General features: G+C 42.7%; 2 protein-coding genes across 7 annotated transcripts in view; one reads left to right on the top strand and one right to left on the bottom strand.

Annotated features, from left to right (window-relative positions):
• Window positions 1-854: 854 nt before the first annotated feature.
• mpc2b (mitochondrial pyruvate carrier 2b) lies at window positions 855-18004 on the bottom strand. 2 transcript variants are annotated; one of them, NM_001292638.1, is given in 5 exon segments: window positions 855-1616; window positions 3304-3415; window positions 5585-5669; window positions 7624-7664; window positions 12160-12393. In NM_001292638.1, coding segments are annotated over 5 exon segments (384 nt in total). In that variant the 5' UTR covers window positions 12260-12393; the 3' UTR covers window positions 855-1570.
• Window positions 18005-18130: 126 nt separating this feature from the next.
• Window positions 18131-21008, top strand: part of dcaf6 (ddb1 and cul4 associated factor 6) — a 63183-nt gene continuing 60305 nt past the window's right edge. Inside the window, exon 1 of one of the 5 annotated variants that reach the window (XM_007901764.2) lies at window positions 18131-18475. In XM_007901764.2, the coding sequence (XP_007899955.1) occupies window positions 18388-18475 (88 nt within the window). In that variant the 5' untranslated portion in view covers window positions 18131-18387. The remainder of the gene's footprint in view (window positions 18476-21008) is intronic. The other 4 variants (XM_007901782.2, XM_007901792.2, XM_007901772.2 and 1 more) reach the window with 4 other exon arrangements.

Raw genomic sequence — 21008 nt, 5'->3', positions numbered from 1 at the left:
GGATAGTTTGAGTACTATCTTTTGAAACAAGATGTCAAAATGAAATTTCATCTGCCTGTTCAAGTGGATGTTAACTAAACCCATGAAAGCTATGAAAATGCGGTTTCTCCCGGTGTCCTGGCTTACACACCGTCAGATTATATTGTACTAATCTTGTGATTGGTTGTAATGCAAATGTTTGCTTACAAATACAATCACTTAATTTGACAATTATCTGAGAGCTGCTTCAAAGTGGATAACGCTATAAAAAGGCATCAGGCTTGCTGAGTTGGCAGCAATTTTGCCTGTGGGTCAGATTTAAGTCATGGATTTAAGGCCCCACATTGGAGACATTGAACTTGGTTGATACTCCAAGGCAATGCTGGAGATGCTACACTTCAGATGAAATGTTAATTTGAGGTCTTGTCTGACTGTTCAGGTGGATGTTAAAAATCTCACTACACTACTCAAAAGACTTCACGTTGCATGTCAAAACTGACAGCAAATAATTTACTAATTTTTAAATTCCCAATCGCGATTGCGTTGTCATTTGGAATCTGACGTGAATGGCAACCAATGTCTATTTTTCACTGCCCAGGGTCTCTATCATTATGGTGGATAATAAAAGATTTTGCTGCATGATAGAAGTTTTTTTAAAATGGGAGATAGAGCTCTGAAGCACATCAGGTAAGAGCAAGAAAGACAATGGATGTGGACTGAATGTAGAGGGAATTGAAAAGGCACAGGAAACAAAGACCGAGGTGTGAAACAGGCTAAAGGATCTATTTTCCAAAGAATTAATTAGCCAGACCTCAAAACAATTGAGATTTGAGCATATAAACATTGTCATGCACTTCAATGAAGGGATACATTTTAACCAAAGATAATTAATTCCTTCTTTATTGCTGTGTACACAAATCACAGAATAATCAGTACCTTACAACTAAGACATGCAATTTGTAAATAGTGCAAATATTTTGAAGTTACAAAGAGATGCCAGATTATAATACCCAGTATAAAAATCAAGTCCCAGATGCACAATTGGAAACTTAGTTGCTGAGATCCTGTTAAGTGGCAACCCTTAATGTGGAGGTTTCATCAGGATAGATTCCCATCATTGCAGAATAAATGCTGACATCACAAATTGATTTGGTCATGGCTCATAAATGACCACTAAATAACTGGTTAAGCAATGGGATACAGTAGTTAATAATTAAAAACTAAACTGGTTAGTGGAGTTTAGTTTTAATTTTTTCTCATTCAGTTGTATGAGAACTGAAAAAAAATCAAAAATATTCTGCTGCGGATCACTATTGCTGTAAGTGAAGACACAACATAATGGATTTTAAGCAGGACAATTACAGTTAAAACTTATCATTAGCAATAAATTAAACAAAACATTGCTGCACCATTGTAACATTTATTGGGAGATTATGAACATATTTACAAATAAGTCTTATATGCAACACGATCTCCACTACAAAACCATCAAGTTGTTAAAGTTTCTATTCGATACCTTGATTCACTAACAAGGCACGTTAAAAAAAGTCAATACAAACTGATGTTTTGAATTTTTATAGGCTGTTGATTTTCATTCCTGTTTCGACTTTTCCATTTGTTTCAACTCTTGTCGGTACCTAAAACATAAAAAGGGGAGCAAGTTTACAGAGGTAATCTGAATGGATTCTTAACGTCAATACAACAAGGGAGCAAGGTTATTACTTTAACTCGGTTTTATGCACCTTTATTCAAAATTACATAGACACTTTAGAATCAAAATTGCTTAAAGAATGTGATTAAAATGCGTTTTGGAAATACCCTTCCTCTCTACTACAACTTCTGAACAATGGTAGTATGTCCTGACCCAACTGTCCAGCGCCTTGGGACGTCCTCCCGACATGAAAGGTGCTCTATGAATGGAATCTTGTTGTTGTTGTAGTATCCAAATCCAGTTGAAATGCCCTGGGTCTTCCATCTTGGATCAGCAGAATAATTTGGTGCCAACGAAATGCTTTCCCAGGATATTCAGGGGAATACTGATCTAACATAATCTGAGTCAGGGCAATATCCTGTAATGCCCAGAGACACTGCTTTCCATGCTCCAAACCAATGGGAAGGATTGGAGTGTAAATTGGGCTTCCTGCTGCCAATTATTATTTTTGTACAAATATAAATGAAACATTATACTTTCAGGACAGTGTCCAGGCTGAAGCTGGTGTCCACCACGACCCCGAGATACCGATAAGAATCAACAATTTGAGGACATAAAGCATAAATGATCGTGAAACGTTTTAGGATATCCTCCCGACGTGAAAGTCTCTATACCAATTGTAAGGATTATAACACGAAATATCTTTGATCAAAGATATGCTTCATTATTTGCATCAACCCCATGCCCACCCAGCTTCTGGTCACTCAACTCCCCCTCTTTTGCCCTCTGCTGGCTGACACAATAAACAAAGTCCCTTTCCTTGTCCACCACCCATCACTGTCATCACTTCTCACCCCCCACACCCCAGTTATTCTCGGGCAGGGAGAAACCTTAGACAAGTTTCCTTACTCCACATACCTCGATTTACCTAGGAGTAAGTAGGAACCAGATTGTTAGTCAATTGGCGGATTGCTTTCCAGGGGTAATAATCCCTCCAAAAAAAAATTTGGTTACTTAATCCACAATTGTTTGTGGGACACTTCTGTGTGCGATTGGCTGCCGCTTTTCACCCACAAAATATAGTCAAATCACCTTACAGTATATTCTGTGAAGCGCTTTGGGGCATCTCAAAGTCTTATCAAAGGATTATTATTTTGGCCATCTTCATGTATATTCTTTCATCCATTTTATTGTTAATTACGTTATTAAGGGCAACTATACTATTTTTCTTTGCATATGGTTTACATAACTAACATATATATATATATATACACACACACACATATATGGTTCATAGATCTGTCAAAATCGATCCCGAAGTTTTCTATTCATAGCGTCCTTAGTAACTGGAAATAATTAGGTCTTGTTATAAACCATGCTTAAATTTGGTTAAAATATTTCTGATTAAAATAAGGATTCCACATATTAGAGAACTTTCAAAATGACCCTATTATTCATTATTGGTTCCTTGATTTGAAAGTTACACAAAGCTATGTTAAAAATTACGGTATACTAAAAATGTATTAATAAACATTTAATAAGAAAACCAATTTAAATTTGCTACTGGCACTGTGGGGATACTGTACCTATTTTCCCCATTCCCTGCAATGCCACCCAGAAGTCTCCTGATTAGATAAGAGATTTGTGATTTTCTAAATTTCAAATACACTTACTTCCAGATCCGAGTTAGTTGTGTGGCACCTGCACAGCCAACAAAAAAGTTCACAGCAAACAGACTCCAGTTCTTTGGAATAATCACAAGTGAATATCTGGACCAAATCAAGCCTATTGTTATAAAACAAGAGAAGCGATTAATTTATTTTATCGAGTTAGCATTAAAACTACGCAAGACAAAAGAAAACATTGGAACAACAGCCTAACAAGCCTGTTTCTTTCACATCTTCATTGTACACCAAAGTGAATGTTATCCCTTCTATTTTATGCTCTGAGAGAAAGTTCTGAATATATTCCATCTGATCTCTAAAAGTAATCAAAGCAACACACTATCTTTCCTTCTCACATTTCTACTTTTCAACTTTGACTAGCTTCCCCTATACATTCTCCTCCTCATTCTCTACTCATCCCTACAAACCTTCAACTGCTTTTCTAACCAAGTCCTTATCCTGTTCATTTTTGAAGGAATAACAACAACAACAACAACAACAAGATTCCATTTATAGAGCGCCTTTCACGTCAGGAGGACGTCCCAAGGCGCTGCACAGTTGGGTCATGACCGAGCAGGGGGGAAATGGTCAGGGTGAGGGGAGGGAAGGGAGGGAGAGAGGAGGGGGAAATGGTCAGGGTGAGGGGAGGGAAGGGAGGGAGCGAGGAGGAGGAAGAGAGTCGAGAGGGGAGCTGAAGGCACGGTCAAAGAGAAAGGTTTTGAGACCGGCCTTGAAGGAGGAAAGGGAGGAAGCAAGGCGAAGCAAATTGAGACTAATAACTTGATTTGGTAGGGAATCTGTTCCGCATCTGAAACTGGAATGTCTGTTTGTGGGATACTGACTTAATTCAATTAAAATGAAAGCCAATATCAGACAAAATAACAGAACAATATTGCGATCCCATCTACTACGATACAGTTGGGAGAGGCAATCAAGACCCCATTTGCCAGTCTCCAGTTGTTGATGGCCTTTGGATATTGACTTGCCTCACTGATCAAATTTATCAACAGTTCATTTCCATTAGATACAAAAGTCTGGGACACAGATAGCTGTGTCCTGACCCAACTGTGCAGCGCCTTGAGACGTCCTCCCGACGTGAAAGGCGCTCTATAAATGGAATCATGTTGTTGTTGTTATCAATGATCAGAGATTGGGTTAATGCAAAATTGAGCATATATTACTCACATATATTACGCAAACAAAAAATCTATCTGTAAGAAACAACTGACACACCCTGCATACCATGTACACAATTTTCTTTACAATCCAAGACTTGTCAGTCGAAGGTCTGCTGGTTAAAACATGCCAGTTGATTGATTAGTCAATGTTACACATGATCATTTAGCAAGGTCTCGAGAGTTGGACTGAAATAAAACATGCCAGTTGATTGGTCTGCATTACACATGACAATAATTTGGGATTACTAATTTTTTGGATACATGGTATACATTTTCAAAAATCTTAACCCAATCTTTCTGCAGTCTGTGCCCTACTAGCTGATGCAGTTTGAATGCAGATGAATTGTGATACTAAAAAGATCAGGTGAAGAAAGAACAGCATTAAACTCCACTAAATTCTTCCACTTTCTTCTTTCCTTTCCTCCCACTTCAACAAAAGAAAGTGGTTATCTGGATATACTATTTTCCTCTCTGCAGCATTCATCATAGAATATCTGCACAGACAGCAAAAAATTAGAGCATTGAAATGGGGCTGCAACTGGCAGCAGTGTTACAGCTATCTGTGTCCCAGACTTTTGTATCTAATGGAAATGAACTGTTGATGCAAAATTCAGGGGAAATTGTAGCTGAGGATTGAGATTTGGTGTCACGTCACATTTAGCAATCACTACCCAAGAATTGAATTAGTTGCTTTATAATTACACCTTCTTAGTCACTTCTGAAGCAAAAATGCCATTTTGCAATAAAATTGGATCTTGAGCATAATGTACTCTTCATCCTAAACATTCAATTTTTGAACAAAAACATACTAGACAGTGGAGTCTGCCATGACTCAATACATTGGAGTACTAACATGCAGTATCATCATCAACATCGACGTGACACAGATTTCACCTCCAATTTTATGGTGTTTCTGAAGAGAGTCAGTTACTATGGGAAGAACTCTTCAGAAAAGGCGATAGAAATATTGTTCTGAAAACTCATACTGCTTCATACTAGTAAGTGGGAAAGGTCACATGCCCACCTGTAGGCTTTGCATAAACTGGTGAGCGGAAGAGGTGGAAGAACAAAATTAAGTGCAAATTGAATACCGAAAAAATGTAAAATGTTACCTGTTGCACAAAGCACTCCTGACTGAGCTAAGCTAAGCTTTTCTGCTGGCCTGGTCATGTCAGCTAATCCCGCAAGGACTAAGCCCTGGACAGAAAGAGTAGAAGAGAGAAGAAAAAAAGTCACATGAAAGAAACCCAGGTTAGGAATAAGGTGCATCAATAGCACTTATTTTTTTTCAAAGCTAGTTTGGAAAACTAACACTGTTATGCATAGCATTTATTGGTAATCAGGTTAGTTATTTTCTTCTATCTTCTTGTGCATATATATATATATATACTAATAAAACGTCAATGTCTGTCTGCTCTTCAAGAAGGATCTCAATAACCGAGAGACATGATTTATACTTCATTGAAAAGGTCTTGCATCTGGGAGTGACAAGAGCATATTTGTTTTCGGGTATCTCCTATCATTCATGAGTTATTTTCAGTTTGCACTTTTCGCTGCAGTTGCACCTGGCGGTGGCTGAGTTGAAGTGGTGCTGCGACATTGTATGTCACAGCACGTGCGTATGTACGCACACATTGCAGTTCACCTGGTGGCCACGCCGGCTGACCGTAGCACTGTGGCATCCTGCGCCACAGAGCACACATGTAGCCAAGTGGCGGGAACAAAATAAAGAACACAGCACGTACCTGAGCCACGGCAACAACAACAAAATAAAATTTTTAAAGCGCCATATCCTCCCACTGAGTCCTCCCAAAAGCAGTCCTCCCACAGGAGTCTTCCTAGATAAGAATAAAGGTGAAATGTCTGTCTGTGTGTCAATCTACATTCCATATTGGATCCTTCGGTTGCGAGCGTAGCTGCAACAGGTACAGCAGGTATAAGACAAGAGTCTTCCAATGTGAAGCAACAATAATTCTTATTGCTTCCAAAATTTTCTGCAGGTTGTGACTAAATTCTGTTTGCATAGTGATCCAGAAAATAGTTTTTATATATAAATGTGAAATTCGGAAGCAATTACACCAAAAAAGTAAAAGTAGATGAAGAACACTGATGTAATTATGCTGCAAATAAGACTTAAGAGAAATTCAATTGATTACATTGTTAACTGAATGTCTTAACTGAGTTCAGAGTATATCACAGCATGCAATAAGCAAACAGAACATTATTGTATATTGAAAGTTGACATTTTGGAAACAATTCTATTTCACAGTTGGTAGCTCACAAGGCAACTTTACTTCTCAACCTCAAAAAGCAGTACTTCCAAAGTTTTTTAAAAAATTATATGATCAGATCTGAAACTGAAGACAAAGTTGGCAATCAAGTATATTTACCCTAAACTCTGATCTCAGCTGTGTTGCCACTAACAAATGCATCTATTAATAATAATAATAATCCTTGCATTTGATGTAGCGCTTTTCACATCAGGAGGATGTCCCAAAGCGCTTCACAGAACACACTGTAAAGTGAATTGACTGTATATTTGTGTTTGAATGAACATATACTGTGGTGATATCATAGGACGTTTATTGTTATTATATACAGCACTATAAGACCAAATTAATTTATTTCTTTTTCAGAAAAAATACTTTTATTTCTCCTTTGACCAACAAGGATATGTTCAAATTCATGATTTGCAAGTGATTGGAGATGGTTAGAGATCCAGATTTCAATTAGGACCCAATGTAGATTGAACATACCAAGTAACCTTACAATACAATAGTACATTTGTATGTCAGGAGGAAGTCTCAAGGCACTGTGTGCTCACTACTCAGAAATATGAGAACTAGAATTAGATACAGTACTTGAAAGGATAGAATTTCAGAAAACTAGAATCTTGGATTTGCTGTTTCCTAAAAAAGATGAACAATAAATCTAAAATCTCGCATTTATTTATTTAATAAAATGTTAAGTTTCCAGATACATCATTCCTAAAATATGTATATATACTGGACTCCAAGAATATGACACCAAAGGCATTATATTGCACCATATGATAATAGAATACCGTAGATATGCATAGTTGACTTAACATTCATCAGAGTCAGCCTCGTTACCTAATCAATGTTACCCAATTGGAAGGCAATATACTCACCCATTTCATAATCGGTGACCAGAAAAACACTGTACGAGGACCTAAAATAAGAAGAGTAGGTTGCAATTAGAGTTCTACATTTTAGAGATAATTTGATAAAACATTTCTATTGGCCTGAATAGATGCCAATGAGTAGGAACATTCCGTTAGAAAGAAAATTATTTCTTACTATTTAAATCTATTCTTAATGGGAATAATTAGGTAAATTAATGTGCACTAGTTTAATCAACAATCTATACTAAAGGGTTGTGACAGACAACTTTAATTCAGACACCAAAAAGCATAATCAACAGGTGTGATGGATTACCACAAAAGCTGCTTTGGGTGAAGACATTGGACTGACTTGCAAACAGCTTGTTGCAGTTATCGGACGATCATAGGTTCTTTTAACATAATTTGCCTGTAAAATGCTATAGTGCTATTTTAGATATGCCTCTCTATAATATACAATACCGTACTAAGCAACAGTCATACTAGCTTGGAGCCAAGGATGTAAATGGAATGCAATGCATTTCAAATTGGTGCACACACGTACCCACCTTATTGGTGGTGGCTCTAAACCATGCTTTTTTTTTAAAAAAAAAGCGGGATTTACTGTTTTGTTTAAAAATGCAAACATATTTTTGAATCTAACACTGTTTTGCAGTACAGATTACAGAAACCTATTAGAGGAAAAGTTATACAATAAAATAACAAGATTTTGAAGGTTAAGCAAGGTCATTGTGTTATTTTTAAATATCATTGTGTAATTACTACAGATAATTGCTGTAATTTTCAACAGTGGAAACAAAATACTACTGTAAACATTTGAAATGAGCTACACACACTCAAATATGAAAGAAGTCATATAACTAGCAAGCCTACTTATGCAACTTTTTGGATTCAATTTTCTAACTCATTAAATACATTTATCCATAAGTGTTTTTTTCCTCTCCCCCAACAGAAAACTTAAGTGCTCGTCTATATGAATTTCTAAAAAGAAAGAGGTTCCATTCTGCTGTACTTTTGTACTAACTGAGTAGGAAAAGCAGTCATACATCAAATAACAATACAACTTCAAATCTATTGTTTTCTGTGTTTGATAGCAAATGGTAAATTGTCAAACACAATCAGAACAACTGTAATGCTTTTAAGTCAAATTCGACTGTAATGTCATTATAGAAATTTCTCCTGAAATGCATTTCCCCCTCAACAGATCTTGGGAAGTATAAGATAAGTAAAAAGTGCCCTATAAAATGCAAGGATTATTATTATTATAATAAGGGGCACCTCTGTGGTTGGGTGACAATGCAAGTTCAGTGAAGTGGTTTCAATGGTGACATGTCATTTGCGACTTCAAAACATTACAATGATCCTCTACAAAGAGTGGAGCATTCACAGAAAGAGCTACTTTGCTGCTAATGCTATGTGAAAAAGTTCTGCAAAATCAGCAGCAAATGATCCACATTCATACCAAAAATCAACAGCACAGAATGAACCTATTACTATAGATTTTCATACAATCATTTATGTTGATCTGAAAATTAAGTTGTATATTATTAAAGCTTCTTATGAAATGTCATCTATTTTATTTGCTGAAGAACCTTGCTAGCTTCAGATGACCGTTGTACAGATTATTCTTTGCATACCAATAATGAAATACGTCTAAATTCCTTCTCTTTAAATATTGACTAGATCTTTTATTTATTCTATCCTGCAAGCTACCATTGGATTTCAAAATGAACCAGTTGGGAAACAATTTAAAACAGATATAGATAACAAAATACTTGGGTTTTGCAGGTAAACATCTGACATTTGTTTTACCCAAATAGTGTAGCAAATGCTTTCATATACTAAAAAAAAACAAAAACATACTTGTATTCTGACCACAAATATTTTGACAGTGATCAATTTTAGCTGCTATGTTAGATTTCAGTTTATATACAAATTGATTTAATGATATGATCAAATGGAAATCTTAATTGTTAATTCATATATTTTGCATACATAACATTTGATATAATACCCATAGGTTGAAGAAAATATAGAGAGCTTAGGGGGGTCTGTAAGCTACCCTCTACCTGTAATGGGTAAGAGATCAGAATATTTGCAGAGGATGGAAGCCAATTTCCACGTAGAAATGTCCCACAAATAACCCTGAAGTGAATGACAAACATGGTTTAGTCTAGAGGATTGTTGCCCAGGATACCAAGAGAAACTCTTTTCTCTTTTCAGATAGTGCCATGGGATCTTTAACGTCCGCAAGATCAGGCAGAAGGGACCTTGGTTTAACATCTCATCTGAAGAATGGCACCTCCTATAAGGTACCCCCAACACCCCCCCACCCACCCCACATTTGACTGTAGTGAGGTTTAACTACAGTGAGTATTTATCTCACTTGACTTACCGCACTTGATTTACTGGACTTTGAAGTCACACTACATTCGTTAATTCCCCAATAAATCTACTGCTATTACTCACCGACCATAAGGGACCACCAAAGCCTGATAATTACTTCTGAGACCAGTACTGACTTGATGCAGCCCCATTTACAGAGTACACCTTCAATAGGAACTCAGATTAACAGAAGTTAAATCAGAAAAAGTAGAGCAAGCTTTGAAACAAGTTTGTCAAAAAATTCTAAAGCATGCATTCTCCCATTTCCTTATGCATGGTTCAATATTCTAGATCAGCTACTAATCCCTCAACTGAAATACAAGGAATCGCATACATCTCAGTGTTTTAGAACTTGTGTGTGCTGCATTACCACAGTATTTTTAAAATATATATATAGCCATATAAACATATATCCAGATTTGTACAAGCACACAGATTTAGAGATGGTTGTGGGAGAAGAGCATGTGCATTTTTTTAAAAATCATACTGTGGAGGTGTGATTTTAGCCCCACACCGTCTAATCTCCAATACAATTCCTCAAAACCTTGGGCAAGTTTCCTTACTCCACACGCCTAATAATAATCCCTCCAAAAAACCAAAAACAATAATTAAATTGGTCATTTTTCAATCTACGACTGTTTGTGGGACATTGCTGTGCGCAATTGGCTGCCGCGTTCGCCCACAAATATACAGTCAATTCACTTGACAGTGTGTTCTGTGAAGCGCTTTGGGACGTCCTCCCGACGTGAAAAGCGCTATATCAAATGCAAGGATTATTATTATTATTAAAGCTACACTTTTTGAAAAAAGTTCAAGAAAGTAATGATCTATGGATTCCAGTCTCCAGTTACCAAACATTGTACTAAAAAGTGGGTCTGCTGTCATTCCGTAATAAAAACAACCATAATTATCATTGGAACATTAGTTCTGACGAAAGGTCATAGGAAAGCCAACTCATTTCCCTCTCTCCATAGATGCTGCCTGACCTGCTGAGTGTTCCCAGCGACTTCTGTTCTTATTTCAGATTGCCAGTCTCTGCAGTATTTTTTTTTGATCATTAGCACATAAACCACGAGGTGTAACCGCTCCTAATTTATTCCGACAGAAAACCAATTCAACGCTTCTTCCCTTGTTCCCCTCCCTGGCAACCACCCACTTCGCCCTACGGGAATATTCGAGCAGCAAAAATATCCTTTGCAGAGTGCTTAACACTCCTTGTTGTACGTCCCTCCGTCAGTTCGCAGGTGCCTATGTGTAACCCGGGAAACACTCTCAAAACCTACTTGTACGCAGAGTGGAAAAATGTACACTTAGAAATCCTCTCAATATCTGCCCTCCTGACTCGTCACTGACAAGAATTGCACATAACATGATCTTTATTTCGCATCACAGGAGTCCAGATCAGCAACGGGAGCAACACACAGCCCTGCCCGGCCCTGCCCTGCCCGGCACCCGCACACACAGCCCTGCCCGGCCCTGCCCGGCCCGGCACCCGCACACACACACACACACAGCCCGGCCCTGCCCTGCCCGGCACCCGCACACACAGCCCTGCCCGGCCCGGCACCCGCACACACACACACACACAGCCCGGCCCTGCCCTGCCCGGCACCCGCACACATACAGCCCTGCCTGGCTCGGCACACACACAGCCCTGCCCGGCACCCGCACACACACAGCCCTGCCCGGCACCCGCACACACACAGCCCTGCCCGGCACCCGCACACACACAGCCCTGCCCGGCACCCGCACACACACAGCCCTGCCCGGCACCCGCACACACACAGCCCTGCCCTGCCCGGCACCCGCACACACACACACAGCCCTGCCCGGCCCTGCCCGGCACCCGCACACACACACAGTGAGAGAGACAACTAACCCCTACTTATTGGGTGCGTTTAATCTTGTGAAAGCCAAGCTGCCCTGCCCTGCCCTGGCCTGGCCCTGGCCTGGCCTGGCCCTGGACAGCGCCTTCTCTAACGTAAAACCGACAGCCCCGCGAGCGACAGCGCAGCCATTGGCGTCTGGAGGTCGCCAGGCACTCGTGAAGCCTCGACGGCCGTTGCCGCCCTGTCACCGTGAAGGTGCCCTCTGTGTGACCCCGGAGCTGCCCACACAAACAGACCCGACGCCGGGAGCCGAGCCGAGCCGAGCCGGTACCTGCCGGGTGATTGTAAAACGGCCTCATTTTAGGCGGCAGCATGAATTCTATCCTGTCCATGACTCTGTGGTAAGATGCTCGCAGCCCCTTCGCCGCCATGTTCGACAGACAGACAGACACAGACGCGGCGGAGAAACGGCTTCAAATCTTTCTTCTCGGTTTGAAATAAAACGCCGCGTTGACGAGAGCAGCGCCGAGCGGAGCGGCCGACACCTGCCCTGACCGAGTTGACTGCGCTCTCCCCGCCTCCGCCGGCCGCCCGCGTCCTTCAAACTTCGTCCTCTGCGTCGCTCCGGATGAAATTAACGTGACGTTTGATAGGTGATGATGATGGGGGGGGAGGGGGTTAAGATGTCCCTCCTCCTCCTCCTCCTCCCGCCCGCCGGTGGATGTGGAGAGTAGAGCGAGTGGGGGGGAGGGAGAGCAGCGCAGCACAGGGCCGGAGGGGCGGCCGCACTCTCTCCAATGGGGAAGCAGCGCTGCCAGAAATTACAAGACGTCTGTAGCCCAAAGTCGCCCAACACGAGCCCCAAAAGTAGCCCGATATGCGTTGCCCGCTTTGGGATAGCCGAGCGGCCAGTTCAGCTCATCGCTTTCGAAACCGCGGCCAAAGGTCTTCAAAGGGGGACGGAGGATCAATAAACCTTTTGTAGGTTGAAATTATGTTTTTTTAAAAAAAACACACGAGCCCTCCCGCCCAAAGCCGCTTTTCACGCACAGTAACAACAAAAACCCGCCCAGTTGGTGCGTGAAACCGCACAGTCTGACCGCATTGGTTAGAAAACCGTCAACGTCACCATCCCGCCCCCTTTTTGTGGCCGACCATGTGTTTGGCGATTGGGGGCGGGGCTCGCGGGGAGCACAGACCGCAGGTCTTCAGTCGACTGGTTACCAGCAACGTCAATCACATCCGTCAGTCAGTCAATCAGTGCAGAGCGCAGTGCTGTCCGCGCAGCTGCGGTGGCCCCGGTGCTGTCCGCACGGCTGCGGTGGCCCCGGTGCTGTCCGCACGGCTGCGGTGGCCCCGGTGCTGTCCGCACGGCTGCGGTGGCCCCGGTGCTGTCCGCACGGCTGCGGTGGCCCCGGTGCTGTCCGCACGGCTGCGGTGGGCCCGGTGCTGTCCGCACGGCTGCGGTGGGCCCGGTGCTGTCCGCACGGCTGCGGTGGGCCCGGTGCTGTCCGCACGGCTGCGGTGGGCCCGGTGCTGTCCGCGCGGCTGCGGTGGCCCCGGTGCTGTCCGCGCGGCTGCGGTGGGCCCGGTGCTGTCCGCACGGCTGCGGTGGGCCCGGTGCTGTCCGCACGGCTGCAGTGGGCCCGGTGCTGTCCGCTGTTACATGTTCTTGATTAACACAACAAATATCATCAAACGATTTGTCAATTTCCCAGTATGATTAGTAATGTGTCTGGCCTCAGCATCTTCCCATTGCATTGCAAGTAAAACCAGACACTCAGTGATAGAAGAAAAGCAACTGGATTTGTATAGCGCGTTTCACGTTGGGAGGATGTCCCAAGGCGCTGGACAGTCAGTGTTTTCGATTGACTCGGGGTTGGGATCGGATAGGTGGAGGGCAGGGGGGTAAGGAGGGTAATCAAAATCACGGTCGAAGAGTATCTTGAGATGGGTCTAGAAGGAGGCAAGCGAGGGGGCAAGTCGGAGGGACTTAGGATGGCGTTCCAGAGGATGGGGGCAGAATATCTGAAGGCTCGCCTGCCAATGGTGGGCTGGGCGAGGCAGAGCATGTGAAGCAGGCTGGATAATAATAATAATAATAATCCTTGCATTTGATATAGCTACAACTGAGTTGAGCGAGCAGACAGGTTGGTAGGGGGTGAGGAGGTCACGGAGGTAGGGGGGAGCAAGGCCATGGAGACCTTTGAAGGTGACGACCAGGATCTCGAACTGTATCCTCTGTGTCATGGTAAGCCAGTGGAGTTGAATGAGGATGGGGTTGATAGGGTCACAGAGTTGAGTGCAGGTGAAGACACAGCCTGCAGAGTTCTGGATGATCTGCAGCCTATGGAGGGAGGAGTTGGGGAGGTCGAAAAGCAGGGAATTTGCATAGTTAAGCCTGGATGTAATGAATGAGGGTTTCGGTGGCCTGTGGTGTGAGACAGTGGCAGAGCCAGGCAATGTTGCAGAGGTGGGGAACGCAGACAGGGTCATGGCACGGATGTGGGTTAGAAAAGATAGTTGAGGGTCAAACAAGACGTCAAATGAGGTGTGGAGATGTTGACGGTAGCCAATCAGGAGGACCTTGGTCTTGTTGACATTTTGTTGATGTTCAACTGAAGAAAGTTAGCTCTCATCCACCTCTATCATGACATGTTGGTTTCAGTTACAAAGGGTCATCTAAATGTTGTATTTTCTGCCAGCTCAAAGTGGGTTGTAAATTTCTATTAGTGTAATAAGTGGCTTAACCTGAGTGAGTGAGTTGGCCTGGCTTTGTCCGTCTCAAGACCTACCTTTTTGACTATGATTTTTTGGACTCTTTCCCCTCCCATCCCTCCTCTCGGGCTCCCACCCCATTCGGGTACCAATCCAGTACTGTCAAACTGTGCTTTCGATCTCTCTGCATCCCCCACTGACCTCCACCCTCCCCGATCCCAACCCCCAGCTCGGATCTGAAACTCTGGCTGTCCAGCACCTTGGGACATCTTTCCGACGTGAAAGGCGCTATACAAATGTAATTTTTTTATTATTTCCACTGTAAAGACTTTGCCACACAAGTATTTTGACAATTTTGTGAAAATATTTAGTCACTACCATTTTTAAAGTATAAGATTTTATTTTTTCAGTTGCAGAAAAGCAAGGAGAGAGGATTAACTACCCAAATGCAATATAATGGGTCTTTGAACTTTCTTCCCAAATTCCTCTGACTTGGGATATGACTGGATTCCCTCAAATACTTTATTGTTTGCTCCAATTCACATGGAGACCTCAACATTTGGAACGTTCAAGTGGCTGATCCTCGGTGGTTAAACTGGTCAAAATTAAAAATTCTGATTTATTTACATTGGTGGTTATATTTATTCAAATAGAGAAAAGTATATTCCACTTTCCTCATGAAAAACCACACCTGTGATAGAAAAAAGAAAATAAGCAAAAACACTTCAATCCCGTTACAAAGGCCCTGTCCTCTTGTTTTCCCAAGCAAATATATTAATTATTGTACAAAAATACATTCCACTTGCTTCATGGAAAAAAAACTCCTGTATAGAAAAAAAACACAACTGCTTCAATGTCATTACAAAACAGGACCTATTTTCTTGTGACAGCCTCTATTGTCCCACACTCTCCTCAAGTGGAGGGACCAGAGCTTCCTCACTCCTGTGTTCTCCTGTCTTTATCTACAGGGAGTAGTTACACTTTAGGGCGAGTCCCAGTTCTGCCATTCTTCACTTACACATGGCAAGAACTATATTTCCTACTCCACTGCTCCCCACTTGAGGGGGAGAGACTTGTATACATATACATACACGCACGCACACAGCACATTTTGGGAAGCTCTTTGGTTCCAAGGCAAGCATATCCCTCTACAATCCCTACATTAAACCCCCACTGAGTAGGTACCCTGTTGTGTGGGGAGGTGGCACTGACGCAAGCATGGAGATGCTTCAGCCAGGGTCAGGCCCCATCTGGCCTTTGCCTCGGCTGAACCAAGCTTCTGAGCATCCCTCATCGCACGCTTCCTGACTCTGGCATGCACGAGTCTGCAACAGGCCTTTACCAACTCATCTCTTTGCTGGGAGACCATCAGGTTTTAGGAGTCCCAACAACAACAACAAAATTACATTTGTATGGCGCCTCCCAAAGGGCCTCCTTCACCAAATTGATGACCTTCCAAGCACATTTAATGTGGGTCTCTCTGTGAGTCCCCAGGAAGCAGCTGTACAGCCCCGAGTGTCATAATTGCGAATCTCCCGGCACAAAACAAGAGAGCAGCCACTCTATCTTTTTCCAGACCACCTTGGCATATGCGCAATGCAGGAAGTGGTGACCACTTCCAACAGCAGTATGCAGACTGGGCCAAGCCTCCAGAGGAGCAAGATGTCCCCAGTTTACACTTGGTCACTGGTTTGCCTCTTGCTGACATGGTGATGTGTTCCTGATTTCCTTCTCTCCTAAAAGCATGTGATCCGCTTTGAACTTGTTGCTCTAATAGGGCCCCAACAACCTGGTATTTAATCTAGCAGGTGTATTGGATGAATGCCTATTAAATTACCAAAAGAGGATGTCTTGAAACCATGTGGATTGAACAAACTGCCACAATGACAAAGCTGTTTTGGGTGGGGGGGAATGTTGGCTTCTGAGAGTTTGCAATGCTCTGATATCAGAAATTAAAGTCCATGAGAGACTCATCTCTCCCTAGAGAGTTTTAGAAACTTATACAACTTCCTTTAGCACAATTGCTGACTGGACATAGTGCAGAGTGTAAACAAGTCGGGTGAGTTGTACATTGGCAGCTGGTAATGATATCTCCATCGGAAATTGACAGTAAACGAAGCAATGTTCTGAAGTTTAGATGGCTTTATGATTCCAGGAAGGGTATTTCAGAAACCTCTGAGCTGCACCTAAGTAAGATTATATTTGTGATGCTTACTGTTTTTAAGGTTTTTAATTAGTATACTTTTAGATTATAATCAAAAACTTATAATCTTTTTAGTATGGCATTTTTTAGTTATTGGGGCATGAACAAGGCAAGGTTATGTGTTTTTAAATGACTGGCCACCAGGTGTAACTACAGTGAAAAAAGCAAAACTGAAATAACTTATAAACAATAAGAGATACCCAAAAACAAATATGCCCATGTCACTCCTAGATGCACGACCTTTCCAAACAGGCATAACTCATGTCTCTATGTCAATCAGTTATTGAGATCCTTCATGAGGCGCAGACAGACATTGTTGTTTTATTAGTATAGAAGAAGATAGATAGAAGATTCACTTTGTCTGTTCCAGCATTTCAATAATGCTCAAAGCCTTTGGGCAAGGAGAGAGGGAACACCCACTGAAGGTGAGCTGTTATGGTCTGAAATTATTGAAATCAATATTGAGGCCAGAGGGTTGTAAGATTCCTAGCAGATAGGTGAGGTGCTGTTCCTCAAGCTTGTGCTGTGGTTCATTGGAACAGTGTAGCAGACCATGGATGGAGAATTCAGAGTGCGAGTGGGAGGGAGAGTTGAAGGGGCAAGAAGCCGTAAGTTCAGGATTGTGCTTGCGGACAGAATGGAGATGTTCGGCAAATCGGTCATCCAATCTGCGTTTCGTCTCCCCAATATAGAGGCCACATTGAGTAGCAAATGCAGTAAACTACATTGGTGGTAGTGCACGTAAATTGCTGTCCCACTTGAAAACTGAGTTTGGGGCTCTGGACAGTGGTATGGGAGGAGGTGAAAGGGCAGGTTATTGCATCTCCTGCGCTGACATGGGAAGGTGCCGGGGGGAGGAGAGCAACTGTTGGTGGTGATGGGAGGAATGAACCAGGGAGTCACATAGGGAACGGTCCCTTTGGAATGCTGAGAGGCGAGGGAAAGATACGTTTGGTGGTTGGATCACGCTGGAGGTGGCGGAAATGGCGGAGAATTATCTGTAGGATGTTGAGGCTGGTGGGGTGGAAGGTGAGGGCTGGGGGGGACCCTATCACGGTTCTGGGAAGAGGTCGTGGCGAACGTGAAAAGGTCTGGGAACCAGTTCTGACGAAGGGTCGCGAACCCGAACCGCCGACTCACTTTTGTTTCTCCGCAGACGCTGCCGGACCCGCCGAGCGCTCCAGCGCCTCCTCTGCTGCATATCCCACAGGAGAGTTCGGTTGGCTAACAGCAACGTCATCCATATCGGTCAGTAGAGTTCGGTTGGCTAACAGCAACGTCATCCATATCGGTCAGCAGAGTTCGGTTGCTCGGCGGCACAAGCTCCTCCTCCACCGGCTGCAGCTGCTGCTGTTTGAACGACATCTCGCGATGTTTGGGCGGTCACGGGCCTGTGGCTGACGGACGAGGCTCGCGATTCGCTCAGAAGCGAACATGACGGCGGTCGGCACCACATTAATGATAATAATCAAAACGATGTGAAAGTACTTATCGCCGCTTCCACTGGATTTATTCCTCCCTCCCCCCGTCCCTCTTTTTTTTTTCCAGCTGTGCCTCTCCGAGCGAGCAAATGACGAGCGTTTGAATCCGTTATTTAGTACCTTGTAGCGGGGCAGAGGCAACCGGCGGCGGGGAAGGATGTCCCGATCCACCAACCTGGTCTGGGACGTGAGGAAGCGGTCGCTGGGGCTGGAAGATCCTCGTTTAATTCGCTTGTCCTATTTAGGTGAGCAGTGCCTGGCTCGGCTGGTCAGCTCCGCCTGCCCTCCCTCAGCCTCTCCCTCCCCGAGCACCTGTTCACCGTGTAAAGTTTCACCAATGTACCTCCTTTTCTGAGGCATTTGTGTATATTGACGGTGCTCGGGCGCATTTTGTTTACGTCTCCCTCTTCTCCCCCAACTCGCACATTCGGAGCTGGAAATATCCCTTTATTATATTTATATGACCTCTTCTCTCTCCCCATATACACACTACCTCCTTCGGTATGAGTTGACAGTTCTGGTGAATGTCCCCCCCCCCCCCACACACACACACACACACACACAGCCCTGTTTTCACTTGCGCCAAATATACCCCTCGGCTATCGAGTAAGTTTTATTTCAAGCCGTCGATAAATGTTATTTAAAAGGAGCGGGATGTCGGGGGGGAGGGGGGAGGGGGAGAGCAAAAATTGGGTTTTGCGTTTCATCCCAAGATGGACAAGTAGCTGCAAACGTTAAAACAACAAGATGACATTTAGCTTTTCTCCTTCCTGCTCGGTTGAGAAATACCATCAATTATTGCTGCATTTTCTGCCCGCCTCCTCCACCCAATTCCTGCTTCCAGCCCCCCACTACTTTAAACAGTTTCAGCAAAATGCTGAACTTTCCCCATCGATGATGTTCTTCTGCTCTTGCTGCCAAAGTACAATTGTAAGTTGAAAAGCCCCTCGAGAAACGACCTGGAAAGTGCCCCCCACCGAGGCCTCAGTTGCTAAGATGTCGACGTAATAATCGACGGAGTAAAACCATAGCGTTTTCCAAATGGATCATTCAACCTCCCAGAGAGGAAGTTTCCTCTCTCTGCTTTGTTTGCATTGAAATGGTGAATCCTGGGGGGTGGGGGGGAGGTCAGTATTTTTAGTTTTGAAAACAAGTTTGTTTGCTTTTTGGCAGTCTCCTTATCACCAGTTTTATTGTTGGTGCTTCTTGCTACGAGTTGCCCTTTAACTGCTTTACTTGTGGTCAGTAATCCAAGGCACGGACGATTGTTCGAAGTAAATATTTGTGTTGTGTATCTCCATCTCTTATATTAGTAGCTTTTTTTTTATAATCTGGGATTGCAGAGAGTTCATTAAAGGGCACTTAAGAATGCATTGATTCCAAACCCCAGCTCAGGTGCAAACATTTGACTGTCCATCGCCTTGGGATGTCATTCCGACATGGAAGGTACAAGTGCAATTTGTTGTTGCATTACAGATCCAGAATCCATGATATGAGAGTCCAGATTATTCACTGTGACCATTAGTAGTTGTATTGCAATATAAATAAGATGATCTGGGAATACAGGCTTTTACGCAGCATTAAGGACCACTCTTCAACTTGCCATTATGGATTTATTGACAGCAATCCACTTAAATGAGAACATTTTCTGCCATATTTTTCTTTGTGTTTTGTGGTGGAGTTTTGATTCCAAAAATGTTATTACACTAATTAAAACAGAAAAGTAATTTTCCTGTAGTTCTGCTTTGTGCCTTTAATTAAACAAGATTTGGTTATAATCCAATTATTAATTCCTATATTCATTTATTTTAGTTGTGTAAGTCAGCAGAGTAACACAGAGTTGTTATAAATGAAACTATTTGCCTTTATGGTATTAAGTTTGTAGATCTTACCACATTCTTTTGGCAAGAATGATGTTGAAGGAAAGAGGATAAAGCTGGCATTTAATACTGTCAAAAGGTAAAAGACCAAGCATTGGATTAATAGCAGAAAGTTGCATTTAATAATGTAAGGCACCAAAATATATTTAGTGGTTTCAAAGGCAAGTAGAATGTTGAAATATTTGAGCTAAATATCTAGAATCAATTTGCAAGTGGTACTGATACTGAACATCAGTGAGATTAATTTGTAAAACACTTTACTAGTATTAATTGACCAGCAATGGCAGTGATACATTTTGCTTTGAAATGTACAGTAAAATTCACTATACAGTATATTTGAAATGCTTTCAGAGGTGATGAGTTGCTGTATCAAAATTCAAGCTTTTTTTATTAAGTCTGAACTCTACCAATTCACTGCTAAATGGACCTGGACCTATGTTGGTCTAGAAGAATAATGTCAAATTAATGTTAATTTGAGCCTGCACTATGCATCAGAGGTACCTTAGAACAATTTGAGGTATATTTTGTCAGCCTGGCTCAATTGTTGACTCTCGTCTCTGAGTCAGGGCATGAACCCACAACTTTCTATGTCAGAACTTGGAATTCTATACGGACACACCAATGCATCAGTGAAGGGTGTGCTGCATTGTTGGAGGTGCCATCCTTCTGATGAGACATCAAACCAAGAACATATCTGCATGTTCAAGTGGACGTTTAAGATGTTGGAGAAGAGTTTCTCCAGTTTCCTAGCCAACAGTCCTCCAAATAAATTTGGTCATTCACTTCATGGTCGTTGTGGGACATTGCTGTCTGCAATTTGGTTGTTGCGTTCAACTGCAAAATGTAGACACTCCACTTGACAATATACCCAATGAAGCGTGTTAAGACGGGTTTCCTA

The sequence above is a fragment of the Callorhinchus milii genome, unplaced genomic scaffold (genome assembly GCF_018977255.1).
Source record: "Callorhinchus milii isolate IMCB2004 unplaced genomic scaffold, IMCB_Cmil_1.0 Scaffold4, whole genome shotgun sequence".
NCBI classification, from domain to species: Eukaryota; Metazoa; Chordata; class Chondrichthyes; order Chimaeriformes; family Callorhinchidae; genus Callorhinchus; species Callorhinchus milii.
Note: the sequence above shows the minus strand (reverse complement) of the source record. Positions and strands in the feature narration are given on the sequence as shown.

Excerpts from the sequence above, each read along its gene's own strand:
- mpc2b (XM_042333818.1), bottom strand. The coding sequence starts at position 17,989 with ATGACGTTGCTGTTAGCCAACCGAACTCTCCTGTGGGATATGCAGCAG. Across the intron at positions 3,416-5,584 it reads AGGAGTGCTTTGTGCAACAG|GCTTGATTTGGTCCAGATAT; the intron begins GTAACATTTTAC and ends TTATAACAATAG. Across the intron at positions 1,617-3,303 it reads CAACTAACTCGGATCTGGAA|GTACCGACAAGAGTTGAAAC; the intron begins GTAAGTGTATTT and ends TTTATGTTTTAG.